Source organism: Bubalus bubalis, chromosome 5, assembly GCF_019923935.1.
Source record: "Bubalus bubalis isolate 160015118507 breed Murrah chromosome 5, NDDB_SH_1, whole genome shotgun sequence".
NCBI lineage: Eukaryota > Metazoa > Chordata > Mammalia > Artiodactyla > Bovidae > Bubalus > Bubalus bubalis.
In genome coordinates this window covers 7,369,806-7,386,237 of record NC_059161.1, presented here as the reverse complement: position 1 = coordinate 7,386,237, position 16,432 = coordinate 7,369,806, and the positions used below count along the sequence as shown (strand labels likewise).

Here is a 16,432-nt window from a genome sequence, read left to right as displayed (position 1 = left end):
AACTCTTTGCATCTTGCAAACCTGAAACTCTGTACCTATTAAACACTAACTCGCTCTTCCCCCTCCTCTGATTTTCTGGCAGCCACCATTTTACTTTTCTATGCGATCTTGACTACTCTCCATACCTCCTATAAATCTGATTACGCAGTATTTGTCTTTTTATGACTGACTTTCTTCACTTAGAATAATGTTCTCAAGGTTTATTCATGTTGTAGCATATATCAGAATTTCCTTTCTTTTTAAGACTGAATTGTATGTATGTCATAACTCCATAATTCAGCTATACTTCAATTTGAAAAAGGAAGGAAAGAGAAGAAAGACTCTACTTTCGGTTCTTCTGAGTATGTAGCCAGGAGTGGAATTTCTGCATCATGCAGTAATGCTGTTTTTAATTTTTGAAGGAACCTCCATCTATTTTCCACAGTAGCTGTACCATGCTACATTCTAACCAACAGTGCACAAGAGTTCTGATTTCTTCACATCCTGTCAACAGTTGTTATTTTTTGTTTCTGTTTTTGATTTTGGCCACCCTAACAGTTGTGAGGTGACATCTTATGGTTTCAATTTGCATTTCTCTGGTAATTAGTGCTGTTGAGCATTTATTATGCAACTCTTGGCTATTTATATGTCTTCTCCAGGGAAGTGTCTATTAAAGTCCTTGCCCATTTTTGAATCAGGCTGTTTTGTTGTTGTTGTTGAGTAGGGTAGTACTTTGAGACTACATAAATACTGTATTTCTTATTAAATTTTACCCACTAGGTTTAGCATTGATTGATACTTCTTGGATAAATGTCTACTGTGATGGTTGCCAAATGGTTGCCTGATTTCATTATTCCTTCTGTATTTATCACTTGGCTTTTTATTGTATGGGAAAACCTTATTCTCTCCCTGCTTATTTACTCATGTATTTATTTATATCATTATGAATTCTTATTGCCTGTAATAGCTTATAATCTGTTTTTATCATTATTATTTATTTGAAAGTCCCAATGGTCCTAGATTTGTTTCATGGGAGCCCTTGGAAAGTTTCTGTGTTCTAATAACATGTCATTATTCTTTGAGCAGTTTTTTCTTTATAGGCACAACACCATTTCTCCGAGAAGTCTTGGTTTCTTTTAGTACAGAATGATATTTAGAAACTAAGATCTGGGTGCTAAGTGTGCTCCCAAGGCCTCTCAGATGACAGAGCTAGAGAATATATGCACACACACATAGACACATGTATCTATATTTCTATATCTATCTATGTAGGTTAAAAGTTATTGATTCATACCAACACCTCCAATTCCAATTGAACATCACATGATTCATTCTAATTTTCTTCCTTTTCATATTTATAACTCCAGAAATGAGAACCTAGCTTTTGTTATCTTCAACATATACCATTATTTGATTAAGGTGGTTGATCTGCGGTTGCTTCTGTGCCCTTTACATGGATGTCCTTTCCAGCACACCTGGGCTCTGACACCCCATGCCAGGACACAAGGATGCCATCTGCAGTCTACATCGGGCTGCCCCATTGCAGCCCCCTTGCACATACCTTCTCTGCCTCCCTCAGTTCTGAAGCCTCATGCCAGGTGCCGAATGGACACCCTCTGCTGCCCACTTGAGCTCTGAAACTTTACACCAGACCACCACTGCTGCCCCTGTGTGGACACCCTCCTTATCTCAGTCTCAGTATCTCAAGTTAGGCAACCATTGCTTCTCGGCAGAAGCAGTATTTAAGGAAAATCATGCAAAGGCTAAGTTCCTAGGTTGCGCAGTTATAAAGAATCCGCCTGCCAATGCAGGAGACACAAGAGACATGAATTTGATTCCTGGGTTGGGAAGATCCTTTGAAGTAGGAAATGGAAACCTGCTCCAGTATTCTTGCCTGGAAAATTCCATGGGCAGAGGAGCCTCGTGGGCTACAGTTTATGTGGTTGCAAAGAGTTGGACACTGCTAAGCACACACACTGCACACACACCCAAAGGCTGTTCAAGGAACTCAGACATGTCTATAGCATTGCCTACCTTGCTTCTAGTCTAGCTCTGTCTTCCCTCAGCATCGCCTCACTGTTGACCTGAGTCAATGACTATATGTCTCTAGGCCGGTCATCGTAAATGATTTGGGGGCTTGACTTATAAAATTCAGCTGAGCCAGTTAGATACCTCTTCTTTGGAGGGAGTTTAGAGTTGGAAAATGGAGAGACCAAGAGAATAGGCAATGGGGCTGAAGTCAAGGGTACACTAAGGGCTGAGAAAGGACTGTGACGGCCAGATTGACTCTGTCCCAAGTGAAGCAGAGCTTAACAGGGAGAGTGGGAAGAGGAGCAGTCGTATTGAGGGAAGCAGGTATGGCCTAGCCATGCTAGCTCTGGGAGAGCCTAGCCGCAGTTCCCTCGAGGCCAGCTGGGAAGGACTGAGGGAAGGACTGAGACTGATGTTGCCCAATGTGGGCCAGCGATTTGGTGCCTCTTCAAAATAATATTCTTTAAATATCATTCATTACATTTAATTATTTAGTGAGTGCCGGAAAAGTCTAGTTTTCTAATGCTAGAAATAAAGGATTTATGATAAGCACTTATTACATGGAAGTTCCTGAACAAGACAAGTTCATGGGAAAATGTTAAATGATTTAAAACTCATATAATACACTCAGCTCAGTCATATGTTAATTTGGAATCTGACTTCAGGCACATGTCCATTGGCTGTTTTCAGGTAGGTGTTGGTAGTTTTGCTTATAGGTGTACAGACAGGTTGAAAAAAAAATTCTCCAAAAAATGTTTTGTTTATATATCTATGATTGGATTGATGATTATTCCTTGATAGATTCTTAGCATTGTATTTGTTGGGTGAATTTGGGACCCACCAGAACACTGCAGGCTCCTCCCTACCCCAGATACAAAATCCCCTCTATGTCTCCCACCTCTTGTTTTTAGAAAAGCTGAAGTCTCCCAGGACTCCCAGAGTTACGAAAGAGCAGGCTCGAGCAGTTAATGATTAGGAGAGTAGAGTCCTAATAGTCTCGGTGTCTGATGCATATTCCTGAGCTGTGTTTCAGATGCTATAACAGCCACAGGGGGACATGACATAAGCTATTCCATCGTGAGCAGCACTGAATCTATGACTAATACAATTCTAAGAACTGGCCTCAAGAGAATAACATTATTACTCATAATGATCTATATCTTTCTGGGCATCAAAATAATTATAGCTTGCTCTGCCCGTATTCACGAAAGCAGACGTTTAAAACTGTCAGCAAAGAGACGCTACAGACCCATGATGGCATCTTGAACTCAGAAAATATGGAGTCCTTTGTCAGCATAAAGAAATTAGAGAAGACAGACCTTCGCTCCTAAAACCCGTAGAAATGGAATGCTGTTTGACAGTGAGGAATTGAAACAGCTCTTTTGCGCCTTTCCTGTTTGCCCATTTCTGTTCCCCTCTAGCCTCAAAAGAACCTAACTATAGGAATGAGGTCACTAGGCAATTTAAACTAACTTCTGAGTTATGCTATCCTGAATGCATACCATGCCTGCCTAACTTGTAGATTTTTTCCCCTAGATTAAAAGAAGTAAGAATGAAGAATTATATATTTGAAGAGTAACTACCTAGCTTTTTACCCCCAGTAGTCCCCTCACTTATCCTGCAGGCAGATTATGGGGACAAGATAACCTCTGAAAGAGAGTCAGCCAGTCTGCATACAATGGAGAAGGATGCAGAACTCAGCCTCCTGCCTTGATAATTCACTCAGATTCTTTCCCTCCTTTTCCCTTCAAAAACTGTCATGGCTGAGCAGAATCTCTGGAGTTGGTCTCAGGGAATGGGTCCCCTTTCTCCCAAGATTGTTGGCTTTTCTGATGGAAGTAACTTTCCTTTCTACTGATACTTGCCTCTTTTGAGCCAAAATTATTGGCTTTTGAGCAGCAAGCTAGCCGAACCTGAGCTCATTAACAAAATGATGGGAAAATTCAAGGCTACATACTGACTATAGAATGTTCATATTCTACATATGGAATACACATTGCCAAATTGCTTTAGGTACAATGGAAACTGAAGGACAAGACTTTTAAAGATCAATAGTGAAAACCAGTAAGAGTACCCATCTCATACCCACTTTGTAGAGTTAAATATAGTCTGCAACAGTGTTGTAGGCAAACAAAAAACCAACTAAACAAGAAAGACACCCCACCTCTTCATGGTATTCCGTGTTTCAGTAGTCTCAGTCATCTGAATTTATTTGTTTACTTGTGAGATTGAGCACAATCTCTGTCCTCCTAAAGTTCGCCATCCCGAGAGGTGAAACATTTAGCTTTTGCTTGTTGTACAGAATCCTCTCCCTTACTTTTCTTTAAAAGAAATTATTCTAACAAAATTCATACCCAGCTTGTTGTACAATAAGCAGCTCCAAAGTGAATAAAATGAAAAGTGAAAGCCCCTTTCTTTAAACACAGGTCAACTCACACTACATATACTGTTCCGTGAACATATAGTTCTTATAGTCAATACTCATACAAATTTACATGGCATTTCACTTCCATTTAGGAACCTGCCCCTAGTGGTGGGTATTCAGGTTTCTTTTGGTGTTTTTATGACCGTGAAGAATGCAGTGAGGATCGCTTGCACCGGGATGTGGGCTTCAGGTCATAGGTGCCTGGCCTTCCTCTCTTGCTTATGGCTGCAGCCCCAGCATCTGCAGCTATGCCTGGCTTAGCGTGGACCCACCATTCATATCTTTTGATAACTGAATCGACACACTTTGGAAGCATTTATGCAAATTTACCTGTAGCATAAATTTCTCAGGTGTAGTGTTAATCTCTCTTTCCCCAGCCATTCCTCATTTTGAAGTACCTTTGAGTAGATTTCTTCTTTTTAAAATTAAAGCTTTTTTCAAGAAGAAACCTCCCTGGGTCAAGCTCAACCATCTAAAGCTATCTAATGTCACCAGGTCAAATTCACTTTTCACTTTATAACTTTAAATTCAGCTGTTTCAGTGATATACCTTTGTCAGACTTTGCAGCATGAAGCTGCATGCGATATTGATTCACTGTATTTACTGTTAGAAAAGTTTTGTTAATATCTTAATAGGCAATATCATGGAAAAACAGCTCACAGAATAGAAAATAAGATGACCTATAAACACATGAACATGAAATTCACTCATTAATTACCTGACTTTTATGAAATATCCACCACAGGCCAGGTGCTATTGTAGGAAATAAGTAAATAAGTATAACCAAAAATAGAAGGCAATGGAACCCCACTCCAGTACTATTGCCTGGAAAATCCCATGGATGGAGGAGCCTGGTGGGCTGCAGTCCATGGGGTCGCACAGAGATGGACACGACTGAAGCTACTTCGCAGCAGCAGCAGCAGCAGCAGCAGCTCTTAAGGGGACAGGGACCTCACATTCCATTCCATAAGTAAACAAAGAAATTCAAACTGTAACCACTGAATGCCTTGTTCCTTTACTTACAACTGTCAATTGCTGAAAACTTGGTTAACTCTCCAAAGCAGGTGTGAGATGAACACTCATATATACTCAAGGTGGGAATGGAACATGATGTTCATATTCATTTAAATGGGTTTTTATTTTTGTGTATTTAAAAAGTCAGGTCTTTTATTTTTCACTTTTATATAAAGCAATTTGGAAATACATACCAATAGCCTTAGAATCATCAGTTCTATCATTTCACCCAGTAAATCTAGTACTAGAAATTTATCAAGGAGATACTCATCAACCAAGTCACAGATTTATGTATAAGATTCTTGTTTTAGGGTTTTAAAAATACATTGAGAGTAACTACATCCAAGTCCTCCTAAAACAGAGTTCCCTTGCTGAGCTTATGATTAACCTTTCTATTCAAAACTTTATTCCCTTTCTTGTCCCACCTTAGTTTCCCTCAGAATTGAGGTGTATCAAAGAAAAGGGGGGATGGAAACCAAGTAGGACCCTGTGGGGCATTCCTGGGTTCTATGGGCCTTCCATGTCCTCTGTTTCTTATCTGTAGAAAAAAAGGCTTTTGTCTCTTAGGCCTTCTCCAAGTTTCAAAGAACAAGTAGCTAATGATTAGGACAAGAGTCACAGGACTCCTATATCCTCCTAAAGGGATATAAGTTATAATCTGATGCTTATCTTTGATTTGTTCTGCAGAAACTGTGCCTGCCCCCTCCCCCCACCCCACTCAGTAGAGGATGATGAGTACATGCTGATCACAAGCACATAGACCCAGACTCTTGAAACTAGAAGGCCGATGATTGAGATCCCAGAAACATCACCCTGTTACCTCACCATCAGCCAGTCAGAAGAAGGTCCTCAAGCTAATCCTATGACAGTTTCCACAGCACTGTCTTAAAAAACCCTTGTCTAAAAGTCAGTGAAGAGTTTGAGTCTTTTGAGCATGGGCTACACATTCTCCTTGCTTGGTACCCTGCAATAAACGCTGTACATTCCTTCACCATAACCTGGTGTCCGTAGATTGGCTTTGCTGCGAAACAGTGAGCAGACCTGAGTTTGTTGTTGTTGTTGTTCAGTCACTCAGTCATGTCTGACGTGGCCATCCAGCCATCTTGTCCTCTGTCATCCCCTTCTCCTGCCTTCAATCTCTCCCAACATCAGGGTCTTTTCCAATGAGTCAGCTCTTTGCATCAGGCGGCCAAAGTATTGGAGCTTCAGCTTCAGCATCAGTCCTTCCAATGAATATTCAGGGTTGATTTCCTTTTGGATTGACTGGTTTGATCTTCTACCTGAGTTTGGTTCCATAAGAATAATTGTTCTGTATTTATATGTATCTAGAAGTAAATTCTTCAAAATATTGGCACGATTATGGAGGAGTTTTATTCTCAGCTTTGTGCTTCTCTTCATTTTTTCCAATTTTCATACTCTGTGTGTGTGTGTATGTGAAGCTTTTATAATCACAGAAACATTTTAAAAAAGTATTAGGGCCATTATTTTGTGCCTTTAATTTATAATATTTTATGAGAGGTGTATTTCAGAATTTGCTTCCTATGATGCTTCCTTCTTTTGAATATAATCTTGTCTATCATTGATTCTGTTTTATTCCTTTTTTTGTCAAGAAACTCAAGAGTCAATTTAGAAACTTAAGCACAGCATCTATGTTGAGTCTAATTTTGGCATTTTTATATTCTTCTCTTAAAACCTCGTTTTTTACTTGGGTATTTCCAAATAAAGTGTATTTGTTATAAGCCTTTTCAAACTCTTTGGTGAGTGGACATAAAGGCATGGATGATGGTAGAACTCTGCTATTTTCGTCAGGAACAGTACTTGAATGAAAATAATGGTCTAGCAGGATTAAGGAGCCATGACTACTTAAGTTTTTCCAACCCACCCCTTTCAAGGGAGTAATGGTCACATGAATAGCATTATTTTTTCAACCTGCACTAATAGCATTGTTTTCAACCTGCACTAAATTGTCGCGGTCACAGCAGGGAGTCTTCTCCCCCACTTTAAAGTCTCCCCTCACCGCTCTAGGGCAGCAGATGCGACACTGAACTCCAATGTCCAGTGTGCCAAGTTGTTTGAGTCCTCCGGATTCTGTCTGAGCACAGTCTCTTGAATTTAGGCAACAATGACTCCTGCAGTTTTTATGTGCAGGTGGTTGGTTCTTCCTCTGAACTCCTTTTGGTCTTCTCCCAAGCCCTATAGAGGACAAATCTACACACACACACACACACACACACACACACACACACGTGCCTCACCTTCCTGGTGTTTCTCCCCAGGCCCCTTGACACTGTTCAAATCTGCAGCATTCCCCTCATCACGTAAATACCTACATCTATAGGTAGAAATACTTCCACTCACCTTGGCAATTGTGCGCCCTGAAAATTATTTCTGAGGTAATCAGGTTTAAGGGTAAAGATTCATCTTAGAAAAATTAAGACAACTGGGTGAGGGATAAATTACCTGATTTTACTGTATTTGCTAGGCTCCTTTGCATCCTAGGCGATGGCACCCCACTCCAGTACTCTTGCCTGGCAAATCCCATGGATGGAGGAGCCTGGTGGGCTGCAGTCCATGGGGTCACTGAGTCAGACATGACTGAGCGACTTCACTTTAACTTTTCACTTTCATGCATTGGGGAAGGCAATGGCAACCCACTCTAGTGTTCTTGCCTGGAGAATCCCAGGGACGGGACAGCCTGGTGGGGTTGCAGAGTTGGACACAACTGAAGCAACTTAGCAGCAGCAGCAGTTTGCATCCTAGATCTTGGTTGCCACCCTCCCTGCTTCCCCTCAAGTCATATCCATACATTAAAAATGAGCCTATATTTCAGGAACAAATGAATGTCAGAGCTGAAGGCTCTGAGATTAACAGCTGTACAAATTCTTGTCTTTATGCAAAACGGAATTTTGCATAATCCAAATCCTGTTAGCTGATCTGTTGAGAAACCTGTTTCTTTTTCTTCTTTGTAATGTAGAATTCTTGAAATAGGTTTAGACCACACAGCCAGTCCACAACCAACAAGTGGGTTAAAGTCCAACAAATGACTTCATGCACTGGTTTGAGTTTTCCCAGGAGAGCATTGTCTTACAGGCTATTTGCCTCTGGCTAGTCAGCTATAATGTGATTGAAATACTACACATATGTATAAAAAATAGTAGGAAACAATGCTGGGAATGAGTAAACAGGGAAAGGAATACACTTGAATAATACTTAGAAAATATATAGGAAGCTGATCTTTTTAAAAGATTTACTTGGAGAATAATGAATAGGTAACTGGAGACATTTTATGGAGCTTCCAAAGAGAGATATGAGCACTCAGAGGTTATTGACAAGGTTCTTTTACTCCTTTTGGTGTGTTTTTCATTTGGAATATTTGAAGAAGCCCCGTGTTTTATTTCGTCTAGTTTCATTTCAGAATAGGCCTTAGATTTTTCTTGCTACAGAAGAATCACGATCCCTACCCTTATACGGGCCCAATGCAGTTAACATTTGTACTCTAATTATTGCTAATATTTGTATCACCAATGAAGCTGAAAAATAGAGAGGAAGTAGGGTTTCTAAAGGTAACTTAGCAAAATGAAGTAGGTAAGAATAAAGAGGAAACATTGAAAGGAATCTGGTGAAGACTGAAAAGTCTTTACAGGAGGTGATGTTAACTGGATCCTCAGGGGAAAGCCAGGGTGGTGGGGGCGGTGATTTGTCCATGATTCCCTTGATGGGGTATAAAGGAGGGGCAGAGAAGCAGTATCAGATGCTGGGTTCCAGCTGTCGTGTGTGTAGGTGACATAGTTATGGGATTCACAGAATCAGGGGATTCAGAAATGGAATGACTTTTACTTTTCTAAAACTGAACCTAAGATAACCTTTTTGACTCGTGGCTGATAAGCTTTCTCCAGATGTTTTCAAATGTTCTGTGCCTAATTCAGTGATTTCCCCCCCCCCCCACCCCTCCCCCCAGTCATATTGGAGTATTAATCTCCCTGTCTCAGTTTGTTTCACAAATACCATGCAGGTATTTTCTTTCCATTCTTTATCCTACCCCACTGTCCCCTGCTTCACTGCCTGATCTTTTTGACTTCATGATGGATCTTGGATGTGACAGAGATTGGGTCCAGAATGTGTGTGTGTGGTGTGAGGTACACGTGTGGGGTGTCCTAGAGGGAACACCGCCTCTAGTCTTATACGCATGGCTGATGTAGGGGAGACTGTTGTTTGCCGACATCAGTGTCTTTTATAGAAATAGAACCCCTGATTTTCAGCTGGACACAAGTCCATCCTGAATAAAGACCATAACTGCAATTAGCTGTAGCAGACATGTGTGACATTCAAGTTCTTCTTCCTTGAAGGTGTTCTTCTTTCTTCATTTTCTCTAGCTAGAATTCTGACATGATAATGAGCCATTTTGGACACACAGGTGAGGATAATGATGCCCAGGGATGCTGGTTTTGGGATAGAAAGTTCCCAGATGATTCCACGGATAGAACTTCTATTGCAGCTCTAAACTCTTCCCCAGGCCGTTCCATGTTAGAAAAATAAATTTAGATATGTTTAAGCCATTGTAAATTTGGGTTTTTGTGACACTAGTTCAACATATACCCAAACTAGCACATGGTGAAAAGAGGGAGACTAAGCAATGTAACTAGATATTACACATACATAGAGACTTGAGCAGTAGGTGCCAGAAATGGTGTTGAGTGGTAGATGGATGGGGACAGTAAGGACCTTCCCAGAGGCCACAGTACTGTCTCTGATGATGCTAAAGAAGTAGCCAATGTTTTAGAGAACATATTAAAAGTGTAGGATTTCTATGTAATGCAATACATGGAAGTGCATTGGGGAGAAAAACAATTGCTGATTACTACAATTCAATAAACCACTTAATGCAGTCCCTGGAAAGAATTATTAAAAAGCCATCCCAATGCTCTTTGGCTGACCTTAAGTTTAATCTGAGGTTTTGCATCCCCCTGTTTGTGGGATTCAGATTTTAAGGAGGAAGGATTAAGGAACACATTTGCTGACTGTCTGAAAGAACGACAAAACTTCAATTAAAAAAAAAAAAGAATATAGTCTAGAGCAGAGAAACTCTTCAATTAGGGTGCGAAAGGAAAGTGCTTGTACTTTGCAGATTCAGACATTCTTCAAAACAAACAGGCTGGATTCTTGGCTATACAAACAACAGACACGAAGGACAGCAGTCCAGCTAGGTTTCTACCTCCCAGAGTCCACAGAGACCACGAGGCGACATTTAGTCGTCAGAGAAGACATGCAGAGACAGAGGTTATCAGAATTTCATCATGTTCCCAGCCTGCTGCGCTAATTCTGTTCCTTCTGAGACTATTTCGGCAGCATCTTACACAGAGTTAAACTCACCAGATAAAGCACACCCTATGTCCAGAGTGGCTGTATCAATCAACCGAGATCATAAAAGCCACCTACACCATGACCGACCCGCGGGTTTTGGCCGATGCCCGAGGAGGGGTTGGGGATGTGCCCAGCACCCTCTCACTCAGTATGCATCCAGATGCTCTCCCTTCCTTTCAGTGCAGAGAGAGGCTGTGTCTGGGGAGGGGTGGGGGAGTCTGTGTTGTCCAGGAAGCACAGGGATGCATATCAATCACTCTGTTTGGCGGGTACCACAGACACACTGCCCTTTTATCCTATCACTATGCAGGCCTTTCCCGTCCGTCCGGGAAGTAGGACTCTTTACAATATAGATGGTGTTCTGAGTCACAATAATAACGCGCGTTTGTGAACTACTCAAGAAATTATAGAGCTTCTAGGTGATTCGTTTTCACATTGCCAGGAGCCACATGCAGATGGCCAATTCTGATCCTGGTGTTTGCGTCTTCCAGCCACGTCCCTCTCACTGACTAATCCACAAACACGTGTGGCAATTCTCTACTGCACCCATAATGAAACGGGCCTAGGAATCCCCAAAGTTGGAAACTCTCTGGCTTTTCCCTGGTGATCCCTTCAAATGCTGTCACCATCAAAAGCACAGGGGGCCTCTCTTGATTTTGCAGCTTTCTCTTTCTGAATATTTCTCTGAACACACTTTCTCCCTACCCTGTTGGTGGATTAAAATGAACTTTTGATGTAGCAAGTTCAGATTTTGGAGAACACCCCCGATATAGGCAGGTCTGTTATAATTTGGTTTATTTGTTTTAGTTGTTCATTTTGCCTTGGCTTAACCCACTTATCAGTCAACTGTGTGTTCTTAAAATATTTCACCTCTCAGTTCTCCCTTTGCACCAACTAACTTCAGCAACCTATGACTCTGGGTCATGGAAGAAGCAAAATCTTCTTTACGATGACCAAGTCTGTCTCTGAGACTCAGGACAGGCGGCAGCGTTTCGATGACCCTAGGACTCCAGCTTGTTGATCACAAACCACCTGGCGAGTTCAGGGACGCTCTCTGAACTGCTGCTCTCTCTCTGTAACTTCCAGGAACTCTGTAGTCTACCCACTCTGAACAGTCCTCATCTCTCTCATCTCCCTTGTTCTAAACACTCTCTCTGTTTCTCAGCATGCACGATCCTCAGTGAGTTTCCTTACCCAAGGCTCTTATTCATATATCTGCCGGTCTACACATATGGGCAAGCTGTTCATCAGCTTTTGTTTAGTGTCAGCCTAAACATTTCAACTTCTGGTTTCTATTGTGTTCCTTCTCGGCATGCAAATGGGCAAAATGCATGTTCACTGCAGAGCCCTCAACGCCATCATCCCTGGCACTCGGGCCGCTCCTGCCCTGCACACTGGCCCCTGGCCCACTCACCAGCTATGGAGGAGACGACCACAATGCTCCCATTGGTCTGCTTCAGCATGGGCAAGGCGGCTGTGCTCAGGACCACATAACTCAGAAGGTTGACCTCCAGGCTTCTGCGCAAGACATGGATGTCATTGCTAAACACCCCCAAAGGCGTGTAGTGGATGTGGTTGAGAATGAGCATGTCAAGTCCCCCTGCAAGAGACGGCTGTGGTGAGAGAAACCATCTGAGGTTGATACCTCCCCTTCCCGGGTCTCAAAAGCTCCCTGGTGACCCCTAGGGCAAAGTCCAGAAGGGGAGAGAGGAGACGCTGTCTCACCCACGAGCTCTCCAGCTTTGGCAACAAATTGTTCTGCGAAGGTCATGTTCTCCATGGTGCCTGCCACGTAGTGTGCTGAGGCCGCCCCCAGCTCCAGGCAGCGGGATACCACCTGCAGGGGCATAGTGGCAACTGGCGTCGGTCTTGGCTGCAGACCTTTGGTGGGGGCAGTCTCTGGCATAATGGGGGCTTAAATGAGAGGTTGCTCACAGCCCTGAAAAGTGTGTGTACGTGTGTGTCATTAAAGGCAACTGACACAGCATTTGTCCTCTGTTTGAAATACTGTCTGGAACAAGGTCGGGTTAGAGATGGATAAATCGCAGTGCTGGAGTTTAAGTCCATGGTTTGTGCTCATGAGTCTCTGTGAACAGATGGTTCTGAACACATGATTGATATGGATGCTAGTTTCCATGTGGATAGCCTTAGGTTTGTGTGTATTTATGTATCCTTGGATTTGTGAGTCTGAGAATATAAGAGGGCATGTGTCTGCATGGTGACCAGAATGTGAATTCTTGAATAGGTACTGGAATGTTGGTATCTAAGTACATGGCTATATATCTGTAACTCCATGTGTCAATGTGTGTGAATGGGCATGTCTGTGAGCATGCAGAGCCCAAGAACTTTGTGTCTAGATACGTATGCATGAGAAGGAACACTTAAAAGCATACTTTGGTATTCCTGTGGGTGTTTGAATCCTCTGTGTGTGTGTGTGTGTATCTGTGTCTGAGTGTGCCAGTTCTGTTGGCATGTATATGCGAGCATATAAAGGAATACATCTGGGCACATGAGGTACATATGGCTGTGGGCACAGGACCCTCACCTTCTTTAGACTTTCTTCTGATCTCGCTGTCACTACCACATGGGCTCCCATCCTTGCCAGGTGATAGGCCATTTCTCTTCCGATTCCCTTGCTGGCCCCCGTGACAATCACTCTCTTTCCTCGAAGCATCTCTGGGAAACCCCAAAAGGAAGTGAGGACCATACATGGCAGCAACATTCCTCCTCCCACTCTAGAGGTGGAGAGCTTTATCTCAGTGTCTGAAGGTTATGAGCCCACATTAGCTCATCCCAAGCTGCATAAATCAGTGAAGGGACAGACCCGTCTTACGTAAACATTTTCTGAAATGGGAATTTGCTTTGGTGGCTCAAAAGCAAGTCTCCCTGATGCCCTTTTTGAAAACCCCCATGGACAGAGAGTTTAGCTAAAACACTGGAGTTCCAGACGTTTCTGGACTCATCCGATTGCTCAATTGAAATAAAATTCAAAAAGTCATCAAAACACATGTGCTCATAGAGATTCCAGGGATTTTCTCTCACTTCTATTTAGTCATCAACTCCAGAATTCTTTCTTATTTCCCACTTATCCACCCCTTCACAGAGCTCAATTATCTGGTGAAGTTGTGAATTTTGGAATTACCCTCATTTTTTTCCTTTTTTTTTTTTTTTTTTTTTGCAGGAGATCTAAAATTGCTTTCAATTTAATGTGCCAAATAAAACATGGATTATTTAGCAATCTTTTAACTTCCTCACACACCATAAACAGAAGCATAGTCTTACCTCAGGGTCCTGTCTTGTCCAGCAACTCTGGGGATCAAGAACTCCTTCTGATCCTCAGAAACATTCCAGCCATCCCTGGGTGTTAAAATCGATTCCTCCAGCCATCCCTGGGTTTTAAAATCTTTTCCTCCAAAATTAAACACATTGGTACTTACCTGGTCTGAATTCCTCATTTGCAGAATAGTAGTAGTAGGCCAAGAAGATCCCCAGGATGGGGAGGAGGTATTTTTTCATAAAAGCCATCAGACAGGGATCTGGCACAAGGAGCCCTGTGGGACACACAGAGAGAACCTACAGAGCTTTCTACAACCTCCTAGGCAGGCAGCAGCCTCTGAATTGTGACATCAGGGACGGGGGAGGCTGGAGTAGTCTCAGGCAGTGCTAGCCAATTTCCCTGTCAGAGCCGCGATTGGCTTTGGGTGGGATCCCATTCGTCCCTGGCAGCCTGTGTGGTAGATTTCATAATGGACAATGTTTACTCCATTTCATTGAGCAAGAAGAGACTTCCAGATGGCCAGGCTCATGACTGTACAGAACTGGATTCCTGAGCATTCCTACCCCGAGCCCATCTTCCTCGTAACGCCATTTACGCCAGGAATCAACGGCCTTTCAAAAGTGGTATATCAAAGGCTAGAGAGAAAGCGTGTGTGGGGCTTCTGAGGGAAGTGTGACTAATAGCAAGGAGAGCCAGAGTCAAGCAAATCTCACTCTCAGCCCCACCTCCCAGTCAGAAGCAATTAAAAATAACAGCACAAAACAGAAAAATAAGCTTAAGAAAAAAAAAGGTGCACATCTTGGAGGGGAAAAAAAAGCAAACAAGCCTCATAAACCCCACATTCAAGTTCAATGAACAATATTACAACATCAAAGGAGAATGCAAGCCAGCTAGAACCCAGATGGCGGGAAACCCATGACCGGTCAAGACTCTCAGGCAAGTGCAACGGAATGTGCACTTATTACTTTAACAGCAAATAAAGAAGGAATGATGAGTGTCAAGGAAAAAAAAAAGGCACTAAGCTATTAAAATAGGTCTTTTAAACACTATAGAGAACCAAAAAAAATGTGGAGAGGATAATAGGAAGAGGGGAACCTGATGTAGAAGAAAAAAGAATGAGCATCGTTGAAGCAAAGCTAGCCTGAAAAGCCCACATCCAGTTAAAAATTGATCTAGTTAACAATCAAAGGACTAGGGGGAGAAATCCCTGGTAATTTAGAATTTATCACAGAAATATAGAAATAGCCACGTTGGTATGTCTGTCACAAGGATCAATACTCAAAGAATTTAGGATATTGTAATTGTTGAGTTTTTAGATTTAAAACCCACTATCGAAACCATACCCACTATCCTATCACAGAGAAAATCCAGAATTTTGCAAGTTGCCAATGGAGGCAAGGAAATCAATATAATATGGCTGTAAGGGTGGGAACCAGTGCTTTGGAGGAGGAATGTAGGTTGAGGGTGAAGGATTCACATAAGATTAAGAGAAATTGAATTATGACTCCCAAGTATAGTATCTGGAAACATTCACTGAATTTTCACTTCAGAGCAAGGAAAAATAATTTAAGACCCAGAGGAGATGAAATAATTTGTCAACAAAGGCCCACACCTGCTTTCCAGGAAACAGTTCAGATCTGAGAACAGTTGAGGGTCAGACAGTTCACAGAGAACAAAATAGAAAAAATATTTTAAAAATTCAACTGGAAAATTACATTACATAGTGTCAGAACTATAAGATACACACACACACACACACACATATATGTATATATATATATATATATACATACATACATATACATATTTCTTTTCTTGGTCACAGCCCATGGAATCTTAGTTCCCTGACCAAGGATGGAACCAATGACGTGTGGAATCTTAACCTCTGGACTGCCAGGGAAGTCCCTAATGAAATAATTTCTCATCAGTAAAATGCATTGATGAGAATGAGGATGCTACATAATGGTTGATGACTTTAAATCTTAGCAGTTTTTAAAAGTTTTGGTCTAAGGATCTTTTTTTTTTTTAATTGGAGTACAGTTGCTTTAAATAGTTTATACTGTACAATAGTTTATTTACTTTAAATAGTTTATACTGTACAATGAAGTGAATCGACTATATGTATACATATGTCCTCTCCCTCTTGGACCTCCCTCCCACCACCTCCACTGCACCCCTCTAGGTCATCCAGAGCACTGAGCTGAGCTCCCTGTGCAATACCGCAGGTTCCCACTAGCTAGATACATATGGTAGTGTATCTGTGTCAAACCTAATCTCCCAATACATCTCACCCTCCCCTTCTCCTTCTGCATGCACATGTACATTCTCTATGCTTGCATCTCTAT

General features: G+C 42.0%; 1 protein-coding gene across 2 annotated transcripts in view; it reads right to left on the bottom strand.

Annotated features, from left to right (window-relative positions):
* HSD11B1 (hydroxysteroid 11-beta dehydrogenase 1) overlaps positions 1 to 16,432 on the bottom strand; it is a 73,274-nt gene that overhangs the window by 31,016 nt on the left and 25,826 nt on the right. For both annotated transcript variants that reach the window (XM_025285391.3, XM_025285392.3), the window contains exons 2-5: positions 14,248 to 14,361; positions 13,356 to 13,486; positions 12,536 to 12,647; positions 12,225 to 12,410 (exon numbers count right to left, since the gene is read on the bottom strand). In XM_025285391.3, coding sequence (XP_025141176.2) covers positions 12,225 to 12,410; positions 12,536 to 12,647; positions 13,356 to 13,486; positions 14,248 to 14,361 — 543 coding nt within the window. The remainder of the gene's footprint in view (positions 1 to 12,224; positions 12,411 to 12,535; positions 12,648 to 13,355; positions 13,487 to 14,247; positions 14,362 to 16,432) is intronic.